The sequence below is a fragment of the Panicum virgatum genome, chromosome 5N (genome assembly GCF_016808335.1).
Source record: "Panicum virgatum strain AP13 chromosome 5N, P.virgatum_v5, whole genome shotgun sequence".
Classification (NCBI taxonomy): Eukaryota; Viridiplantae; Streptophyta; class Magnoliopsida; order Poales; family Poaceae; genus Panicum; species Panicum virgatum.
Window position 1 is genome coordinate 43,977,743 of NC_053149.1, and position 15,641 is coordinate 43,993,383.

Genomic DNA, 15,641 nt, shown 5'->3' on the forward strand with positions numbered 1-15,641 from the left:
ACGAGGAGCCAGTTGCAGAGACGTTGTGTCTTTCATGGCGGTTGTTGTGCGCTTTAATGAAGCATCAACGGGAAGGTGAAGCGATGGAGTGGTTTTGGAATTATCATTGCTAAAACTAGGGGGCATGTGTTATCGCCATAAATTAACAGGGTTAATTAATGGGCCGCGAGCGAGTTGGGCTTAAAGCAGGAATCAAAGAAGGCTTGTGAATCGGCTCCTGCGTGAGCATTTGGGCCGTGTGGGCCATGTATCTTTAAAGATTTAATTCAGTTTGATTAGAGATAGAGTCCGATATGGACACGTTAGTTTAGATTGTTTTTCAAGTCTCCGGACTATAAATATGTACCCTATGATATTTGTAAAGAGTACGTCATCACGTTTTGCAAACAACAATTCTCGGCGCACCGCCACCCCTAATTCTAGGGTTTTCATCCAAGTAAGCGCAATGCTGCCCTGATCGCTTCTTGCGATTAGGGCAGCGTTATTCTTGTTTTACCTTGGTATTACTCGTACTGAAGCGTTTTTTTATGGCGAGTAGTGCTAGTTATCCTGATTTTCGTAGCATAGTCTTTAGTAGATTCATCGTGCTTTTATTGCTTATCATCTACGAACATCATGTCATCTCTACGCGATTATGTTTCAATCTTATACTAATTCTTGTTGTATGGAATTAGTCGCGTAGAGATGACACTCTGCTTCTTCTCCATCTAGTAGATTTAATCTGTTATGGTTTGTTCTTATATTTAAGAATCGGCGTAATATCTGCTAGGTTAGGTCTTGCAAACGGGTTGGATGATCCGGTGATGTATTAGATGCATTGTTTTAGTCTTAACAGGGAATTGATCCGGGAATCGGCTTTCGCTTGTTCTTAGGCCTCTATTCTGGTTAAGGTTTAGTTATTGATTACGCTCATTAGGACCAATTACGTGTAGGATGTTCCGATCTAGCAGTGAAGCTTTTACCATCGTGGATTAGATTAGCTATATTCAATTGAAGCAGCTTTACAGTTATTTGTTTTATTCATTACCATTTGGATATGCAGATCCAATCTGACACCGGGACTCGATCGGCTCTTTAAAGCCGATGCAAGAGTCGTCCCGGGGAGCCGACCACGGCTCGGACTAATATTTACACGTGTCTGCGCTTGTAGGCAAATCGTCGCAAGCACGTTCGCACCTTACTGATCGGGTATAGGTCAGGTGGCACGCCCTGCGTCTTATAAAGCCGCAGCGTGTGCCAAGATTGCGAGCCGTTGACGAGGGAGCAATGATTGCCAGCGCCCCGGCGACCTCCCGGCTCTTCGTTTTGCTTGTCGCTACTTGCCGGTGGGTTTTGACCGACAACAGAAGGCTGGGAGAAGATTCCCAGGTGTTAGAGGGTTGGACTGACGAGTGGGGCCGGGGGTGGGACGTGGCGCCAGGACTCTGCGCGCATGACACGCATCGGAGATGCACTAGCGGACTGTCTGCGGGTGGGTGACGTGGCAGAGGAAGTCGATGTGTCCGAGGTTGACCGTGGTCAGCCACGTGACAGAGCCGCGGACCGTCCGCCGTATAGGGGCGGACTGTCCGCCACTACCAAAATCAGTGGATTAATCTAAGCTTCGATTCTCTTCTAAGTGAGAACTAATTATGCTTAATATTTAATGATATATATATGATGACATGTTTTTTCTATTTTTTCTATTAATTAACATAGGGTTGTTAGACCGTCCACAATGGAAGGATGAAATAAAGGAGCAAATACACTGTTTGGCACTGTAGATGCACTGTTTGGCACTATAGACAGAGAGGACATGGGAAACAAGGAGGGAGCAAATTTGCTCTTAATCCCTCCGCTGTGGTCAGGCTTACAGCCAGAAGAAACAACCTTTTCGTCGTGTAATCTCTACTATAAAAAAGGCTAAGGGTCAAAAAAAAAATTCGGTCGTCATCTCGCCCCTTCGTACGTCGTCCCCTCCGTTCGTACGTCGTCCCGTCCGCGCTTCCCTCGCGTCGCTCTCCCCTCCCCCGTCTCGCCCCGCCCCGAAACACCGCCGCCCCAAATCCCGGCCCGCCTCGCCTCCGACCAAAATCTCCGCTGCGCCGCCGCCGCACGGACCCGGAGCGCGCTTCCCTCGCGTCGCTCCCACCCTCCCCCCAATCCCGTTTCGCCCCCGCCCCGAAACACCGCCGCCCCAAATCCCGGCCGCGCCCTAGCGCCTCGCCTCCGACCAAAATATCCGCCGCGCCGCCACCGCAGGGACCCGGAGCGCCAAACCCGGCTCGCTTCCGCCCCCAAATCCCCGCCGCCGTGCCGAATCAAGGCCCGCGCCCTAGCGCCTCGCCTCCGACCAAAATCTCCGCCGCGTCGACGCTCCCAGCCCCAATCCACGTCGCCGCCGCCGCTGCGACGCTTCGCCGCACCTCCAGGCGCCCGCGAGGACTCCAGGTGCCGTCTCCCCTCCTCTACGCCGCGCGATCCGCGCCCCCCTCCAACACTGCTCAAGCCACGGGCCCCTCCTCCCCGGTGCAGATCCACGACTGCCGCCGCAGTGCCGCCGCCTCGCTCGCCGCACCTCCGGACGCCCGCGAGGACTCCGGGTGCCGTCGCGGCCGCCGTGGGTGCGTGCTGCATCTCCGGACGCCCACGGCGCCGCCGCGCCGCCGGGACGGAGCCCTCCCCTCCTCTACAACGCGCGATCCGCGCCCCCCTCCAACACTGCGCAAGCCACGGGCTCCTCCCCGATGCACGATCTGCCCAGCCTCTCCAACCGGCGCAGCGTCCTCTACCCCGGCCGTCGGATCTGCTGTCAACACCGTACCATCGTCCCACCGAGGAGGTTTCAATATCCTGAATACACTCGGCTTCTCTTTCCACTGCAATATCATGAAATTGTGAACTGCGTGCTAGAGTATGAGATCAGTGTTTTATGTTTTTCTCCTTTTTCATGCCACTATATACTATATCAATTATACTGCAGTTTAATTTAAGTGGAAGCTTGTGCCGCATGGGGTATGGTTCCTGCCTGATTGCCTCGACCGTCGCCCGCCGTGCGCTGGGCAGTGCTTCCGATTTTTTCCCCCAATTCGCGGCCCTCTCCGCCCTGCCCTCCGCTCCATCTCGGTGAGAAAATCTGATTTGCTGTATCATGCTCAGTTATGTGTGGATGAGGGTAGCACATTCAGACTTCATCAACAAGTTGGTTTGGTTCAGAGATTTGGTTGGTCAAATCGACAGAGTTTGTTTAGGATTGTTAAAGGAGTCGATCTGTTAGCTTGAAGATTACTTGGCCTTTTTAGGATCCAGGGCTATATAATGCTCCCATATTTTCACGTCTAATGAAGAAGTTAAACCAAAAACTTCTATCCTGAGCCTTGCCCCTGGGCGCGATGCACCACGGCGCCGCCCAACTTCAAGTGTTCAGTTCCTCTGAAAATATGATGTGTTGTGCTTGAGATGCAGCGGGTCGGACCGCGGATTGACATCTACTTGTGGCATGGCTGCAGCTTCCCAATATTCAAGCATGTTGAGAAATGGATCTTCTTTCAGTTACAAGTCACCAGGTTGAGCAGCCAGCCCAATCAAATAAACGCCCTTGCTTTTCCTGTGTAGAAAATCAAATCAGCATATACATTGCCCTTGAGAGTGAGACTTAGGACGGCAGCAAATCTGGGTCATGTACATGAGAGGTAAGTGTTCTTAATTAGATTTGTGCATCGATTTGTTGTTCTAGGGCAGAGGCCAAAGGGAAGAGTAGCAAGAGGAAGAGGAAGGTGGAGGCGCCCAAGGAGTCAGTCCGGGAGAAGAAACGGTCGGAAAAGGTAACCATTCTCTCCTATGATCTACATCATGGCATTATCGTTTAGACTTCTGGATCGTGGCATTATTTGGTTGAATTGCTTGTCAATTTTGATGATGGATGGTGTTGGTTCATGCTCACAGGAGAGGAGGGCACAGCTTGATTTGATCCACACTGAGTCACAGAGGTTGCTGAGAGGTATAGATGTCAACTGCTCGTCTCATTAGAATTTAAATGTTGAGGTCTGATCTGCATTCTCATGTTTGTTCAGTGCAGAAACGAGGAGTGCTTCGTTTAGGCTGATTGTGCAGCCTGTTTGCAAGCCCATCTCATCTGTCCTGGAGAAGATCCGCCTTCGTAAGCTGGAGGTTCTAAAGAAGTAAGGAATTTAGTTGTTTCTGTGAGGTTTTCATGAATTTCAACTAAATCATTAGGATTTGATTCCAGCCCCCCTTTCCAACACATGCCTTCACGGATAATTGATGATGTTTACTTTTCCTTACTCTGGATTTCAGTTCAAATACTACTGCTAAAAATGATGATGACAATGCTGCTGCTTCCGAGCCAGTGAGTGATTATGTTGTGCATGTGGATGTGCCCTAGGTTAAAAAAGTGCCAACAGATGGTAAGGATTTGAGAATTGTGAGTCTTCGTTAAGACAGTTTGATTTCATTATTATGTAGCATCCATGAAACTTAAAGCGGTGCTATAATTGCAGGATGATGTTGACAAGGATTTTGGAAATCTCTATCATTGTAATGTTGCAGAGGATGAGGTGAGCATTGCTTTCGCTTAATTTATGCGCAGTGGTGCCCATATGTTGCTGAACAGTGGTACGGCTTGCAGAATGATTTGTATTGCAAGGAGAAAGATCAGCATAATCATGATACCATAGCTCCAGATGAGGTATGATTTTCCCCTATCTGATTCTGTGACACAGCATAGTAGGAGGATGCTTTAGCTACAAGCAAGTCTTCCATTTTATTTTGCTAGATCAAATTAGAGTCTATCACCTGTGTGCCATTACAAATTATAGTCACACGTGTTAAAAGGCTGGTACTCAGTAAAGTTGTGCCGCTGCAAATTGTGAACAAGGATCTGAGATGTTGCAAATCTCATGGTTGACAAGTCTTATTGATTAGAACAACGATTTCGATACACGCCATAAATACAAAATTACAAATACATTCAGCTCATAATAGTTATCTGCAGTGAACTGCTTGTTTTACTTTAGATTGTTTCATTCTACCTGGAGACTTCTGATAGATTGGAAGAAAATCATGAGAATACCCAATCAAGTGGTAACCATAACAATTCAGAAGATCAAACTCAACTGCCCCCTTCTTCCAGCCCTGCTGAGAGTGCAGATGAATGTAGGTGCAATACTGTTCCTGCATAATTTTGCCTTCCACCATGCATTCTCAATGTTTCACGAGCATTGAATTATTGCATATGTCTTAGCTGCAGCTGTCGAGAACCCATTGTTTTTCTTTTGCGGCCTTGGATTAATTTTTTCATGGCTGGCAGAGATCTCACCTGAATGATTTTCATTGATAGGAAACAGGGTCAGCAGCACCCTGTTAGGGGCATTGAATTTGAGTGGTCATGCAAAGGCTGAAGTTTGGCCATCAGGAGCAGAAAGAATCTGTGCATGAAGATGAAATTACCCTGCAACACTCTGCGTAAAGATTCAATAGCAATGGTGAACCCTTGTTATAACTTAATAGATGACTCACCATGAGTTTTTTTTCACCTACAATAGGAGTGATTTTTTTTGAAAAGAAATAGGAGTGAATTTGAGATGCACAGTATGCTTCATTAAACAAATTGGATGTGCTGCATGTATATATGCCTTGGACTGTCATATAATACTAGCAACGTCATGGGCAATTTATTAAATATTTGCTTGCTACTAAGATTAGAATGCAATTTATTAATTTATGCCCGTAGCAACGCACGGGCACGAACCTAGTCACTCACTAATCAATGAGGCCAAAAAAAGGATTAGCTTGACGCTCCAGGAAGCAAAACCAAAACTGGAATCAAACCACTAAAATAGCGGCCACCAACACATAGCTCGCCAATACCTGGTGCCCAAACCTGCAGCACTCGTTGCTGGGGACTGGAAGCCTTGGCTGCCGGTGCGCCACGGAGTCAGATTCTCAGAGCACCAGCCGCATATTTCTTGCCGCCACCATGCCGCAGCATGGCAACCTCGTGTCGCGCGCGACACGACACGTTCAATATCTGAGTGGCTTCACGTTCGCCATCACGGAAGCAAGTGCAAAAAAGCAACAAAACATGCTGATCCACAAGGACCTCGGCAATCAGTCGAGCACCTGGTGAGCGAGGTGTTGAAGAACTCCTGCACCAGGCAACGCCGGGGTCGGCGTTGCGGGGCGGGGAGGGGCATGACGGCGTCGCTGGTGTGCTCGGCGGGGAGAAATGCGTCACTGCCGGATGCGCGCGGTCGACCCAAGTCGGCGGCGGCGTGTTAAGCGCGCGCGACAGACCCGGTGCTTCAGGTGCGCGCGGGCCGGCGCTACACACGGCTGTGACAGGGAGGCTTTCTGGGCCGCGTCGGGGAGGCGTCCGGCAGGCGCGGCCGTGGCGGGGAGGGGTTGCTGAGCCGCGTCAGGGAGGCTACCGGTCGGGAGCGGCGTCAGCGGGGAGGCGGCTGTCGGGAGCGGCGCACGCAGGTTGGGAGGCGCAGTCGGACGGGCGCGGGCATCGTCGGGGAGGTAGCGGTCGGGAGCGGCGGTGGTGGCGCACGCAGGCCAGAGATTGAGGAGGTAGGAGGAACATATGGGAGGACAGGATTGCAACTCCGTCGGTAGGAGAGACCGAGAGATATAGATGGCCAAACGGGTGCACCAAAAAAAACACTACACAACACGAGACGGTAAGCTTAATACTGGTGCTAACACGGTACGAGCGTAGTGTGTAAGCCGAAACTCCGGCACACAGTGCCGACTAAAACTAATAGATTGGCACGATTCAGCCTGTTAGAGCCTGACCGGTACCTGCGAGCCAGGCTGCTCCGGTACCTGCGAGCCAGGCTGCTCAACACATGCAACCCCACGCTGATTGGATCATTGCATTTAAATAGCCTTTCTGTTGGCGGATGCTGATTGGTTACCTATCTTTGCACGCGCACAAGCTTTTTCACCTCACAGTCACCATGCGGGCATCTTGCATCATCGGAACCACGCTCTAGAGAAACGCCGATTTTATGCGCATCCCATGAGCCAGGCGGGCAGGCGCGTTTTGCATCTACCGAGCCAGACCCAGGTATCGGCGCAGGCAACCAATCAAGTGGCTTTTGCATCGGGCGAGCCTGGACATGGCAAAAACAGCTAACCAGTCACGCCCTAACTCCCATAAATATTATCTTCTAATCCACATCACTTTCTACCTCCAACCAGCCACCACCCTTTCTCTCTCGCACGCACGAGAGTCCAACCAGCCGCCGCCCCTTCTGGCCTTCTCCCTCTCTGTGTGTGCATTCTCCAGTGATCAACTCTTAATTCAATTTATGCATTAGCTGTAAAATTGACTATATAGGCCCATCCATCTGTTGGAGTACAACAAAGGTCCTTGCTCAGCAATATATTCCTTGCCTGTGCATGCATACTTTACTGCTAGCTAGTTGCAAACCAAATACTGGCGCACACTTCATAATACAGTAGCTAGTACGAGTACTAGATGCATTATATTCAGACACCATGCATCATCCTAATACAACCGAAATAAATAAACAAATAAATCAAAGGGAACTAACTAACGACGCGTCCTTCCCCAGCATGCTGGCAGTGGTAGGCACCATCCCCGTCCCCTAGTCCTGCCTTCTTCGACCGCGTCGCAATAGCAGCTTGATTGGTCCTTCATCCATTCCCTCCCACATTTGTAGCAGAATTCATAGCGGCACCTGCAATCACATTCAATTTTCATATTGTCACAGCAACACCGGCCTATCTATCCATATATACGCAGTAGTAGTGACACCAAAATTAGCGAGGATAAACAAAGGCATGCTTACTTGCAGGTCACGTGGGAGCAGCCCATTGAGAGTTCGATCATGTGCTTGCATCTCCCACATTGCCGCCACAGCCGCTGCTTCGCCAGCTTCTGCAACTCTGCATCTTCTCGACCACCGTGGGGATAGAGCCATTGATACTCGCGGCAGCTCATCCTCTCATGCCATGGCACCTTACAGCGGATGCACAGGGAGCCTCCGCATCTCACACACTTTCTCAGTGCCGCATCTTTGCAGGTGCGGCCACCATGGTTGTACTTTGATGAGCAGGATCCCTGCACTTCGCTCAAGGACATCAAGGCTGAGCACTTGGGGTACGGGCAGTAAATCCTGTCGCCCTCAGGGATCTGTCGTTCCCGGATGCGCTGCGCCATTTTCTCCAACAGCGGTGGCGGTACCAATGCCTTTGAACCCTCCACGGTTAGCATGGTAGTGCAGCCGATCCTTGGACAAGCTGGGAGCATTCCATAGAGTAACTTGAATCTCACGTGCTCCTTCATGCACGAGAAGCAAAAGCGATGACCACAGCCTTCTACCGCATGGATTTTAGAAACTCCAGTGTCTTCCAAGCAGATGCTGCAGGTCTCTCTTCTTTCCTTGTTACCATTTCTTTCAGCAGCTGACTCCAGTGTCTTCTCCTTGTTTTTATCACTGACCGCACGAGATTTGGCAATCTCGACACTTAGAGCATATCTTGCTAGTTTCACCACACAGCTTGCTTGGCTTTGCTGGACAAGTGAGATTTCAAATTGCTCGAATTTCTTTTGTACTGACACAGCCTGATCCATCATATCTGCAAGCTTCTCCCCTGTCGGAGAGCAAATACGAAGCATCTGCAATAACAATCATGTTTCAAAATGGCCATGAGAATGCAAAACTACTTTTTTTTTTAGTGCTAGCACATATAGTCAGATACAGTTATGAGACAGCAAGAGAAGAAATTTCAAGCATTTTCAGAGGTTGAGTTTACATGTATTCCAATTATTCTCAAAAATGCCAGCTGATCCAAAAGGAGAAAGATGTATTCCAATTAATTATTCTCACATTGTCAACAGTTGATCCCAAAGTGATGTATTCCAATTAAATTCATTTCACAAACAACAGTTGATCCAAAAGGAGAAAGAGCATGCACAGTGCAACGACACCAAGACTACCACCCAACTAGGATTCCGGTTCTTGCTGAAAAAATTGGTGGGACTCAATTTTCCATTATCTAGCTATAGATGCCCCCATTTTAGTCTTTGAGCTACAAAAAGTGTTAGTAAGTACTTAATCAGTTCCAAAATTGTAGGTCGTTTTGGCTTTTCTAGATACATTGTATTTGCTCTGTATCTAGACATAGCGTGTATCTAAGTGCGTAGAAAAATAAATGTATTTAGAAAAACTAAAACGACCTACAATTTGAAATGGAGTACTAAATACTTGTGCACTATCATCGTCTTAGTAAGGCACTACTCAAATATGGCATATTGGACAATGTGTGGTCACGAATAAACAACATTGATATTTAGCAATAAGATTTCTCCATAGAAAGAAAAGGGCAGAACTCGCTTGATGACTTCAAAGGCACCAGTCAACCACCTTACGGCTTGTTTGCATACAAGTAAATCCACTCCAATCCACACGTATTGGGAGGGATTGGCAGGGAATGCAGTTCATTTTCCACTTCAATCCACATGGTTTGGGAGGGTTTGAGATTATCCAAACAAGCCCTTAATGTGCAAAGTGTTGTCAAACACCACGTAAAACCTAGATTGCTCTTTGATCAGTTGATGTGGCACAACGCTCAAGCCCGGCATTCGACATGGCTCTTATACTATCTCCATGTATGATAAGGAAGCCACACTACCCACTTGCCGTGTCTATTTTGTTTCCTGTGCCGAACTGAGAGTTTTGGACAGCAGTGCAAATTTTAGGGGTACTTTTAATTTGCAGTACAATAAGCAAGAAGATCAACGAAAACTTCCAGGTTGGAGCCATGCATACTTGATGTATAAGCATCATCAGTTGGGCATTTAAGAGCATCTGCATATTCTGTATTAGTGTATTCGTAAACATTAACTTTACACACACACCCTGGTACTGAATAGTACGCACTAGTACAGAATAATTGGCAGGAAAAATGAATTTGCTAATATACGTGGACGAAGGAGCGGACAATGACATACAAGGTCGTGCAGCATCTTGTGATCGGTGATGACCTTGACGCTGCGGATGCCCAGCCCATGCGCGGCGTGCAGGCCCTCCACCAGCGCCGCCGCCTCCAGCAGCGCCGCGCCGTCGGGGCCGCCCACAAACCCCACCACGGGCTTGCGCACCGTCAGCAGAACATCCCCCTGCGGCCCGCATACGGCCGCCGCCAGCACCGCGACGACGACGCCGCTCGGCCCCGGCGGCCCCACAACCTCGTCGCTTGCCATGCCCTTGCAGAAGACGAGGAAGAGCGGAGGGGATGAGGCGGCATTGGAGGAGGAGGAGGGATAGGCGCGAAGGGAGGCCTGAGGGATGGCCTCGGCGAGCGGCGGCTTGAAGGTGCTGTCGAGGTGCATAGCGGGAGTGGCGGCGGAGGAGGCGAGATCGTCGCCGCCGACGCCCGTCATCGGAATGGAATCCATCAATTCGAGATCAAAGGCGAGGGTTTTGATTTTGTTTTTTTTTAAGAAGGAAGGCGAGGGGTTTCGAGAGTCCTGTTTGCCCTGCTGCTGCTTGGATTGTGGTCTTGTGGACTCTGGACTGGGCTGGTTCAAAAACGGGCAAACTCGGCCCTTTTATGTTTGTAACAGAGACTCCGTTTGGTTTTCCTAGAATTCTAGGAAATCAACACTTTGCCCGCTAATTATGGTATCAAACTAAGTTAGTTTATAAAACCAACTCTAGAACTCCTGCCCTAGAAACCCGAAGAATCTAATGAGGCCTTTGATCGCGTAATTAGAGGATGATTATTGTAGCATCATTATAGCCAATCATCGATTAATTACCGTCATTAGATTCGTCGCCAAAAGCTACACTCATTCTTGGAAAAGATTTACAAATAAACTTCATTTAGTACTTCATGCATGCGAAATTCTCTTCTAGCGATAGGCAGCGCTAGAGAACCAAACAAGGCCAGATTCTTGGGATATTGCTCTACCTTGAGAACCATCAGATCCAACACAACCTCCAGTATTCTTTTCACCATCGTGAGGAGAATTTTTCAGCCTATAAATGCGTGCATTTTATCTCTTTTACTCGAGGTGACGTGCTTTCTTTCTTTCTTTTTTCTCACTTGATGCTGATGCGATCAATGCGTAGAGTTTCTAGGCGGAGATGGACGCCACCCATATGTATCGTCAAAAACGACTGGAGGTATGACCGATGGTTTTGCTTCCCGGCCTCCAGCAGCTGATCTTTAAAGATCATTGAAAAAATGAGGTCAAAATGCCCCCTTCAGTGTCATCACTTCTTACACATAAGCAGCAGTAGTTTTTTTGGTGTTCAGTGCGAGGTAATAGTCATTCATAATTTATATATAGAAGTATTATACTGCAAATAGGCATGCCATCCTGATGTATATGCATGGTCCAAATAAAAAGCAACTGGATAAACGACTAGTTCCAACTAACAATACTTGATGCTAAAACATTGGAAGATGATGCAGTGGTTGCATCAATGCAAAATTCTCCACGTCAGCCTAGAAGTAAGCATCATCCTCATCATCCTCATAGTCATCATCATCCTCATAGTCATTGACCTCCCTGATGATGTTGTGTTCGTCCCACAGCGGGCAGGAGCAGGTTGCTTTCTTCTCCTTCCATTCTTTCCCACATGTGTAGCAGAACTCAAAGCCACACCTGCAGCAAGCAGCAGCGACATACAACAGAGGTTTTTAGCACAGGGTCACAAATGTATGAGCCTTCCTTATAGGGAATTTCATTAAGCAGATTTTCTAGGCTCCCCGATAAAAGAACAGCTATGACAGTTGTGCAGTCAAAGGGTCAACTGAATGGGACTTACACGCAGATCATGTGATAGCATCCCTCCGCAAGTTCAATCATGTGCTTGCATTTCACACATTGGCGCCACAAACGTTGCCGCGCAAGGTTCTGTAGCTTTGCATCTTCTGGACGAGCATGGGGGTACCTCCTCTTGTAGTCATAGCAAGTCATCCTATCATGCCACGGGACCTTACAGTTGATGCAGAATGATCCCCTGCATTTCACACACTTCCTCAACGTAGCTGCATCAGCAGCCGTGTAATTTGAGCTGGATGCTTGCATTGGATGCATCACTTCCCTCAAGGACATCAATGCTGAACACTTGGGGTATGGACAGTAAACCTTTTGATTTGGCGGAATTTGCCCTTCCCTCACACGTTGCACCATGATCCCTAACAGCCGTGGTGACAGGAATATCTTTGAACCCTCCACAGTTAGCTTTGTGGTGCAACCATCTTGTGGGCAAGCTGGGAGCATTCCATTGAGTAGCTTAACTTTCACATGCTCCTTCATGCAGGAGAAGCAAAAGCGATGTGCACAGCCTTCAACCACATGGATTTTGGTAATGTCAGTGTCTTCCATGCAGATAGTGCAATTCTCTGTCTTCGCCATGTTAGCATTGGCAGCACGGGCTTTGGTAATCAGAACAGTTAATGAATCTGTTGCCAATTTAACCACATAACTGACTTGGCTTGGCTCAACAAGTGAAATTTCGCACTGATCAAATTTCCTTCGCAACGACAGAACCTGATTGATCATATCTGCCAGATTCCTCCCTGATGGACGCCAGATTCCAAGCATCTGCAATTCCAAAAAAATAGGAAATAACAATCAGAAGAATGTATTATTAGATTTTGACAATCATTCACTGTGGGGTACCATCATAAGATCAGAGCAAAGGATTTTTTTGAATAAGTTGAGTACTGAATTTACACGCACACCAAGAACTCTCGCATACCCCAGTTAATCTGATGACACAAGAGGTGAAAAACTTAGCACATGTAGAATGCACATGACTGGTGCTGAACTTAACGCATATCACCATTCAGGGTTTACAGTTATTGCTGAAGAAATGACTTAAAAGCATCATGCAGTTGTATTATAACAAATGCTCCATTTTAAAGTTCATAACTTAATATACAACAAAGTGGTGAGCACTGAATAATTCTAGACTGACATCTTGGTGAACTACCCATCGACTGGAAACATGATGTTTTGGGCAACACATGGCTAAGAAATAGGGATCTATGGTGAGACCACAAAGTTAAAGATGTTTGACATCTAAAAAAAATGATAGTTTATAATGTTTCTGAATAGGGAGAGTAGCAAAAAAAAAAGAGCAGAATGCTTTTCAGTTCAAACTGGTAAATGGAAAAATGAATCGTCAAGAACAGAAACTCTTGGGAACCAACTATTATCAATGGAAAAAAATCTTATCGATCATATTTCCATTTCCATTTCCATTTCCGCACAATGCAATAAGCAAGACAACTAGCAGGGGCGGATCCAGAATTACTTCTGGACCAGGGCTGCTCCAATACAACAACAACAACAACAACATCGCCTTTTGTCCCAAGCGAGTTGGGGTAGGCTAGAGATGAAACCCAAAAGACACAAAGGTCACGGTTCAGGCACGTTGATAGCTAGTCTCCAAACGCTCCTATCCAAAACTACCTCCTCAGAGATATACCAATCTTTAAGGTCTCTCTTAACCGACTCGTTCCAAGTCAGTTTAGGCCTACCTCTACCCCTCTTTACCTTATCGACATGCTTTAGCACCCCAATACGCACCGGCGCCTCCGGAGGCCTCCGTTGGACATGTCCAAACCATAGTAGAGTTGATTGGAAGCTACAGATTTGCACTAGGAAATACTATAAGTTTTATGGACCAGACCCGGGCTGCAGCACCCCCAGCCCGGGGCCTGGATCTGCCACTGACAACTAGTGACATTTAGATAAGCTGGGATCATGGCACAATGGAACAGTCATTTCAAGCATAGGCTAAAGCTAATGTCCAACCAAACCTAGTCCTGTAGAGACTAAAACATCACTATATGTCTTACCCAATCAGTGAAGTATTCAGCAAGACTCGCAACTGAACAGCCATTGAAAGAGTGAAGTGTCCTAAACATACAGCACCACGGAATATGCTAAAAAAACAAAAAAAAAAATATCCAGCAATTTCAGCTAAAGCACATATTTGCTAATGCCTACTGACTGATCAGGTGGTGAGGGTGCGGACAATAGATATTAGGATTTGTGTCATGACATACATGGTTGTACAGCGGCCGGTAACCGGTGACGATGGTGACGCTGCGGATGCCCAGCCCCAGAGCGGCGTCGAGGCCTTCCATGAGCGCCATCACCTCGACTATCATGCGGCCGCCCACAAAGCGCTCCACCGGCTTTTGTATCCTGAGCAACACCTCCCCCTGCGGCGCGCAGATAGCCGCCGCGAGCACCGCGACGCTGGGGTCGCGGTCCCGCGGGCCCACGACCTCCCTGCTCGCCATGCCCTTGGAGAAGACGCGGAAGAGCGGGCGGTGCGACTTGTCCGACTCCAGGGGGCGCTCGAAGTAGTCGCCGTCGTGGGCCCACTGGTCCTCCGGGATGGCGGCGAGTTCGCGCGCGAAGAGGGCGTCGTGCGCGGCAACGCGGGCGGAGGCGGCGGCCCGGGCGTGAGCGGCGCGGCAGGCCTTGGCGTCGCGGCGGTCCTGCTCGGCGCACGCGAGGTCGGAGGCCTGGATCGCGAAGGCATAGGCGGCGTCCGAGGAGGACTCAGGGACGAGGAGCGCGGGGGCGGCTTGCGACGAAGATGAGGCGGCGGCGGCATTGGGCCCGGGGACGAGGAGGGAGGCTTGGATGGCCTCGGCGAGTTGGAGCTGGAAGGCGTGATCTAGGTCGGAGGCGGAGATGGCGGCGGAGGATGCGAGGGCGATCTGCTCGCTCAGGGCGGCGAGGTCGTCGTCGCCGGCCATCATCGGAATCGACCCTCGCGGACCGCGGGATCGACGATAATCTCGGGTCTAGCTGAACGGGTGCGACCCCAACACGGGCAAAATTGGTCGACCCAGTAAAATGGAAAGAAAAAACCCCGAATCATTACACCGAAACAGGGGCAAAATTGTCCGACCCAGAAAATGGAAAGAAAAACCGTACTATACATGGAACTTTGGATCCGGTAGGAGGGAACAAGGGTGTTGCCTGTTTAACTCTTTTAGTTCAAAATTTTGTACTAGAAAATTAGTACAAAATTTTGAATTAAAAAAAAGGTGGAGGTGCTAGTACAAAATTTTGAACTAAAAAAATTAAAGGTGCATCTAAGGATCACCAATTTACACCCCTAGGAGTAATGCTTAGTCTATCACGTCCAATGTTTGAATGCTAATTAAAATATCAAATGGAAGTTAATTATAAAATTAATTGCATAATTTTTTGGCTGATTCGCAAGACGAATCTATTAAATCTTATTAGTCCATGATTTGCCCATATGATACTATAAATATGTGTTACCCATGGATTAATGGGAAAAGTTCGTTTTATATCTTTGAACTATCACAAAAGTTTAATTTTCAACTTTTAACTACAAAATCGGATAACAAAGACCACCTAACTATTGAAACCGGAAAATTTTGACCCTTTAGGTGGTTTTGAAGGTGGTTTTCAATTTGTGAGAATTAAAAATATTCAAATTTAAACTAAAAAATTGATAAGTAATTTATTTTAAATAAAAAATTACAAAATGAGTATAAAAAGTTTCTAAAAATGTAATCTATCTATTGGTACGATACTTTTCAGATCCATTTTTTTTATTTTCATAATATTTAGTTGCTTGTAGTTACGTCTATTA

The 15,641-nt window shown here is 47.8% G+C and overlaps 3 protein-coding genes and 1 long non-coding RNA gene across 27 annotated transcripts; 1 reads left to right on the forward strand and 3 right to left on the reverse strand.

Annotated features, from left to right (window-relative positions):
- Positions 1-2,015: 2,015 nt before the first annotated feature.
- LOC120673827 lies at positions 2,016-5,680 on the forward strand. 24 transcript variants are annotated; one of them, XR_005674873.1, is made up of 10 exons: positions 2,016-2,430; positions 2,515-3,105; positions 3,445-3,545; positions 3,716-3,803; positions 3,925-3,979; positions 4,053-4,160; positions 4,297-4,406; positions 4,500-4,556; positions 4,628-4,687; positions 5,339-5,659. XR_005674873.1 is itself a non-coding variant. In XM_039954847.1 (10 exons), exons 3-8 carry the CDS (start codon positions 2,990-2,992, stop codon positions 4,382-4,384), a joined length of 546 nt encoding a protein of 181 aa, XP_039810781.1. In that variant the 5' UTR covers positions 2,018-2,430; positions 2,515-2,821; positions 2,963-2,989; the 3' UTR covers positions 4,385-4,406; positions 4,500-4,556; positions 4,628-4,688. The 24 variants fall into 24 exon arrangements, 1 of the variants encoding a protein (XP_039810781.1); XR_005674874.1 differs by having other exon boundaries at positions 3,489-3,545; XR_005674876.1 differs by having other exon boundaries at positions 3,489-3,545; positions 3,721-3,803.
- On the reverse strand, positions 4,866-6,641 carry LOC120673828. Its single transcript, XR_005674878.1, has 2 exons — positions 6,121-6,641; positions 4,866-6,028 (listed from the first exon to the last, which is right to left on the reverse strand). It is a non-coding gene; the product is annotated as an uncharacterized LOC120673828 (long non-coding RNA).
- Positions 6,642-7,816: 1,175 nt separating this feature from the next.
- Positions 7,817-10,653, reverse strand: LOC120674833 (ATP-dependent RNA helicase DEAH11, chloroplastic-like). Its single transcript, XM_039955943.1, has 2 exons — positions 9,986-10,653; positions 7,817-8,650 (listed from the first exon to the last, which is right to left on the reverse strand). Exons 1-2 carry the CDS (start codon positions 10,430-10,432, stop codon positions 7,817-7,819), a joined length of 1,281 nt encoding a protein of 426 aa, XP_039811877.1. The 5' UTR covers positions 10,433-10,653.
- Positions 10,654-11,287: 634 nt separating this feature from the next.
- On the reverse strand, positions 11,288-14,853 carry LOC120675667. Its single transcript, XM_039956869.1, has 3 exons — positions 14,065-14,853; positions 11,811-12,592; positions 11,288-11,647 (listed from the first exon to the last, which is right to left on the reverse strand). Exons 1-3 carry the CDS (start codon positions 14,770-14,772, stop codon positions 11,488-11,490), a joined length of 1,650 nt encoding a protein of 549 aa, XP_039812803.1. The 5' UTR covers positions 14,773-14,853; the 3' UTR covers positions 11,288-11,487.
- Positions 14,854-15,641: the final 788 nt, after the last annotated feature.

Bases quoted from the DNA above. Each gene is read 5' to 3' on its own strand.
- LOC120673827 (XM_039954847.1), top strand. From the start codon at position 2,990: ATGGGGTATGGTTCCTGCCTGATTGCCTCGACCGTCGCCCGCCGTGCG. The intron at 3,804-3,924 runs GTAACCATTCTC...TCATGCTCACAG, and splicing joins AGAAGAAACGGTCGGAAAAG to GAGAGGAGGGCACAGCTTGA. The intron at 3,980-4,057 runs GTATAGATGTCA...TGTTCAGTGCAG, and splicing joins GTCACAGAGGTTGCTGAGAG to AAACGAGGAGTGCTTCGTTT.
- LOC120675667 (XM_039956869.1), bottom strand. From the start codon at position 14,772: ATGATGGCCGGCGACGACGACCTCGCCGCCCTGAGCGAGCAGATCGCC. The intron at 12,593-14,064 runs GTATGTCATGAC...TTGGAATTGCAG, and splicing joins ACCGGCCGCTGTACAACCAT to ATGCTTGGAATCTGGCGTCC. The intron at 11,648-11,810 runs GTAAGTCCCATT...TGCTTGCTGCAG, and splicing joins TGCTATCACATGATCTGCGT to GTGTGGCTTTGAGTTCTGCT.
- LOC120674833 (XM_039955943.1), bottom strand. From the start codon at position 10,432: ATGGATTCCATTCCGATGACGGGCGTCGGCGGCGACGATCTCGCCTCC. The intron at 8,651-9,985 runs GTATGTCATTGT...TTGTTATTGCAG, and splicing joins ACAAGATGCTGCACGACCTT to ATGCTTCGTATTTGCTCTCC.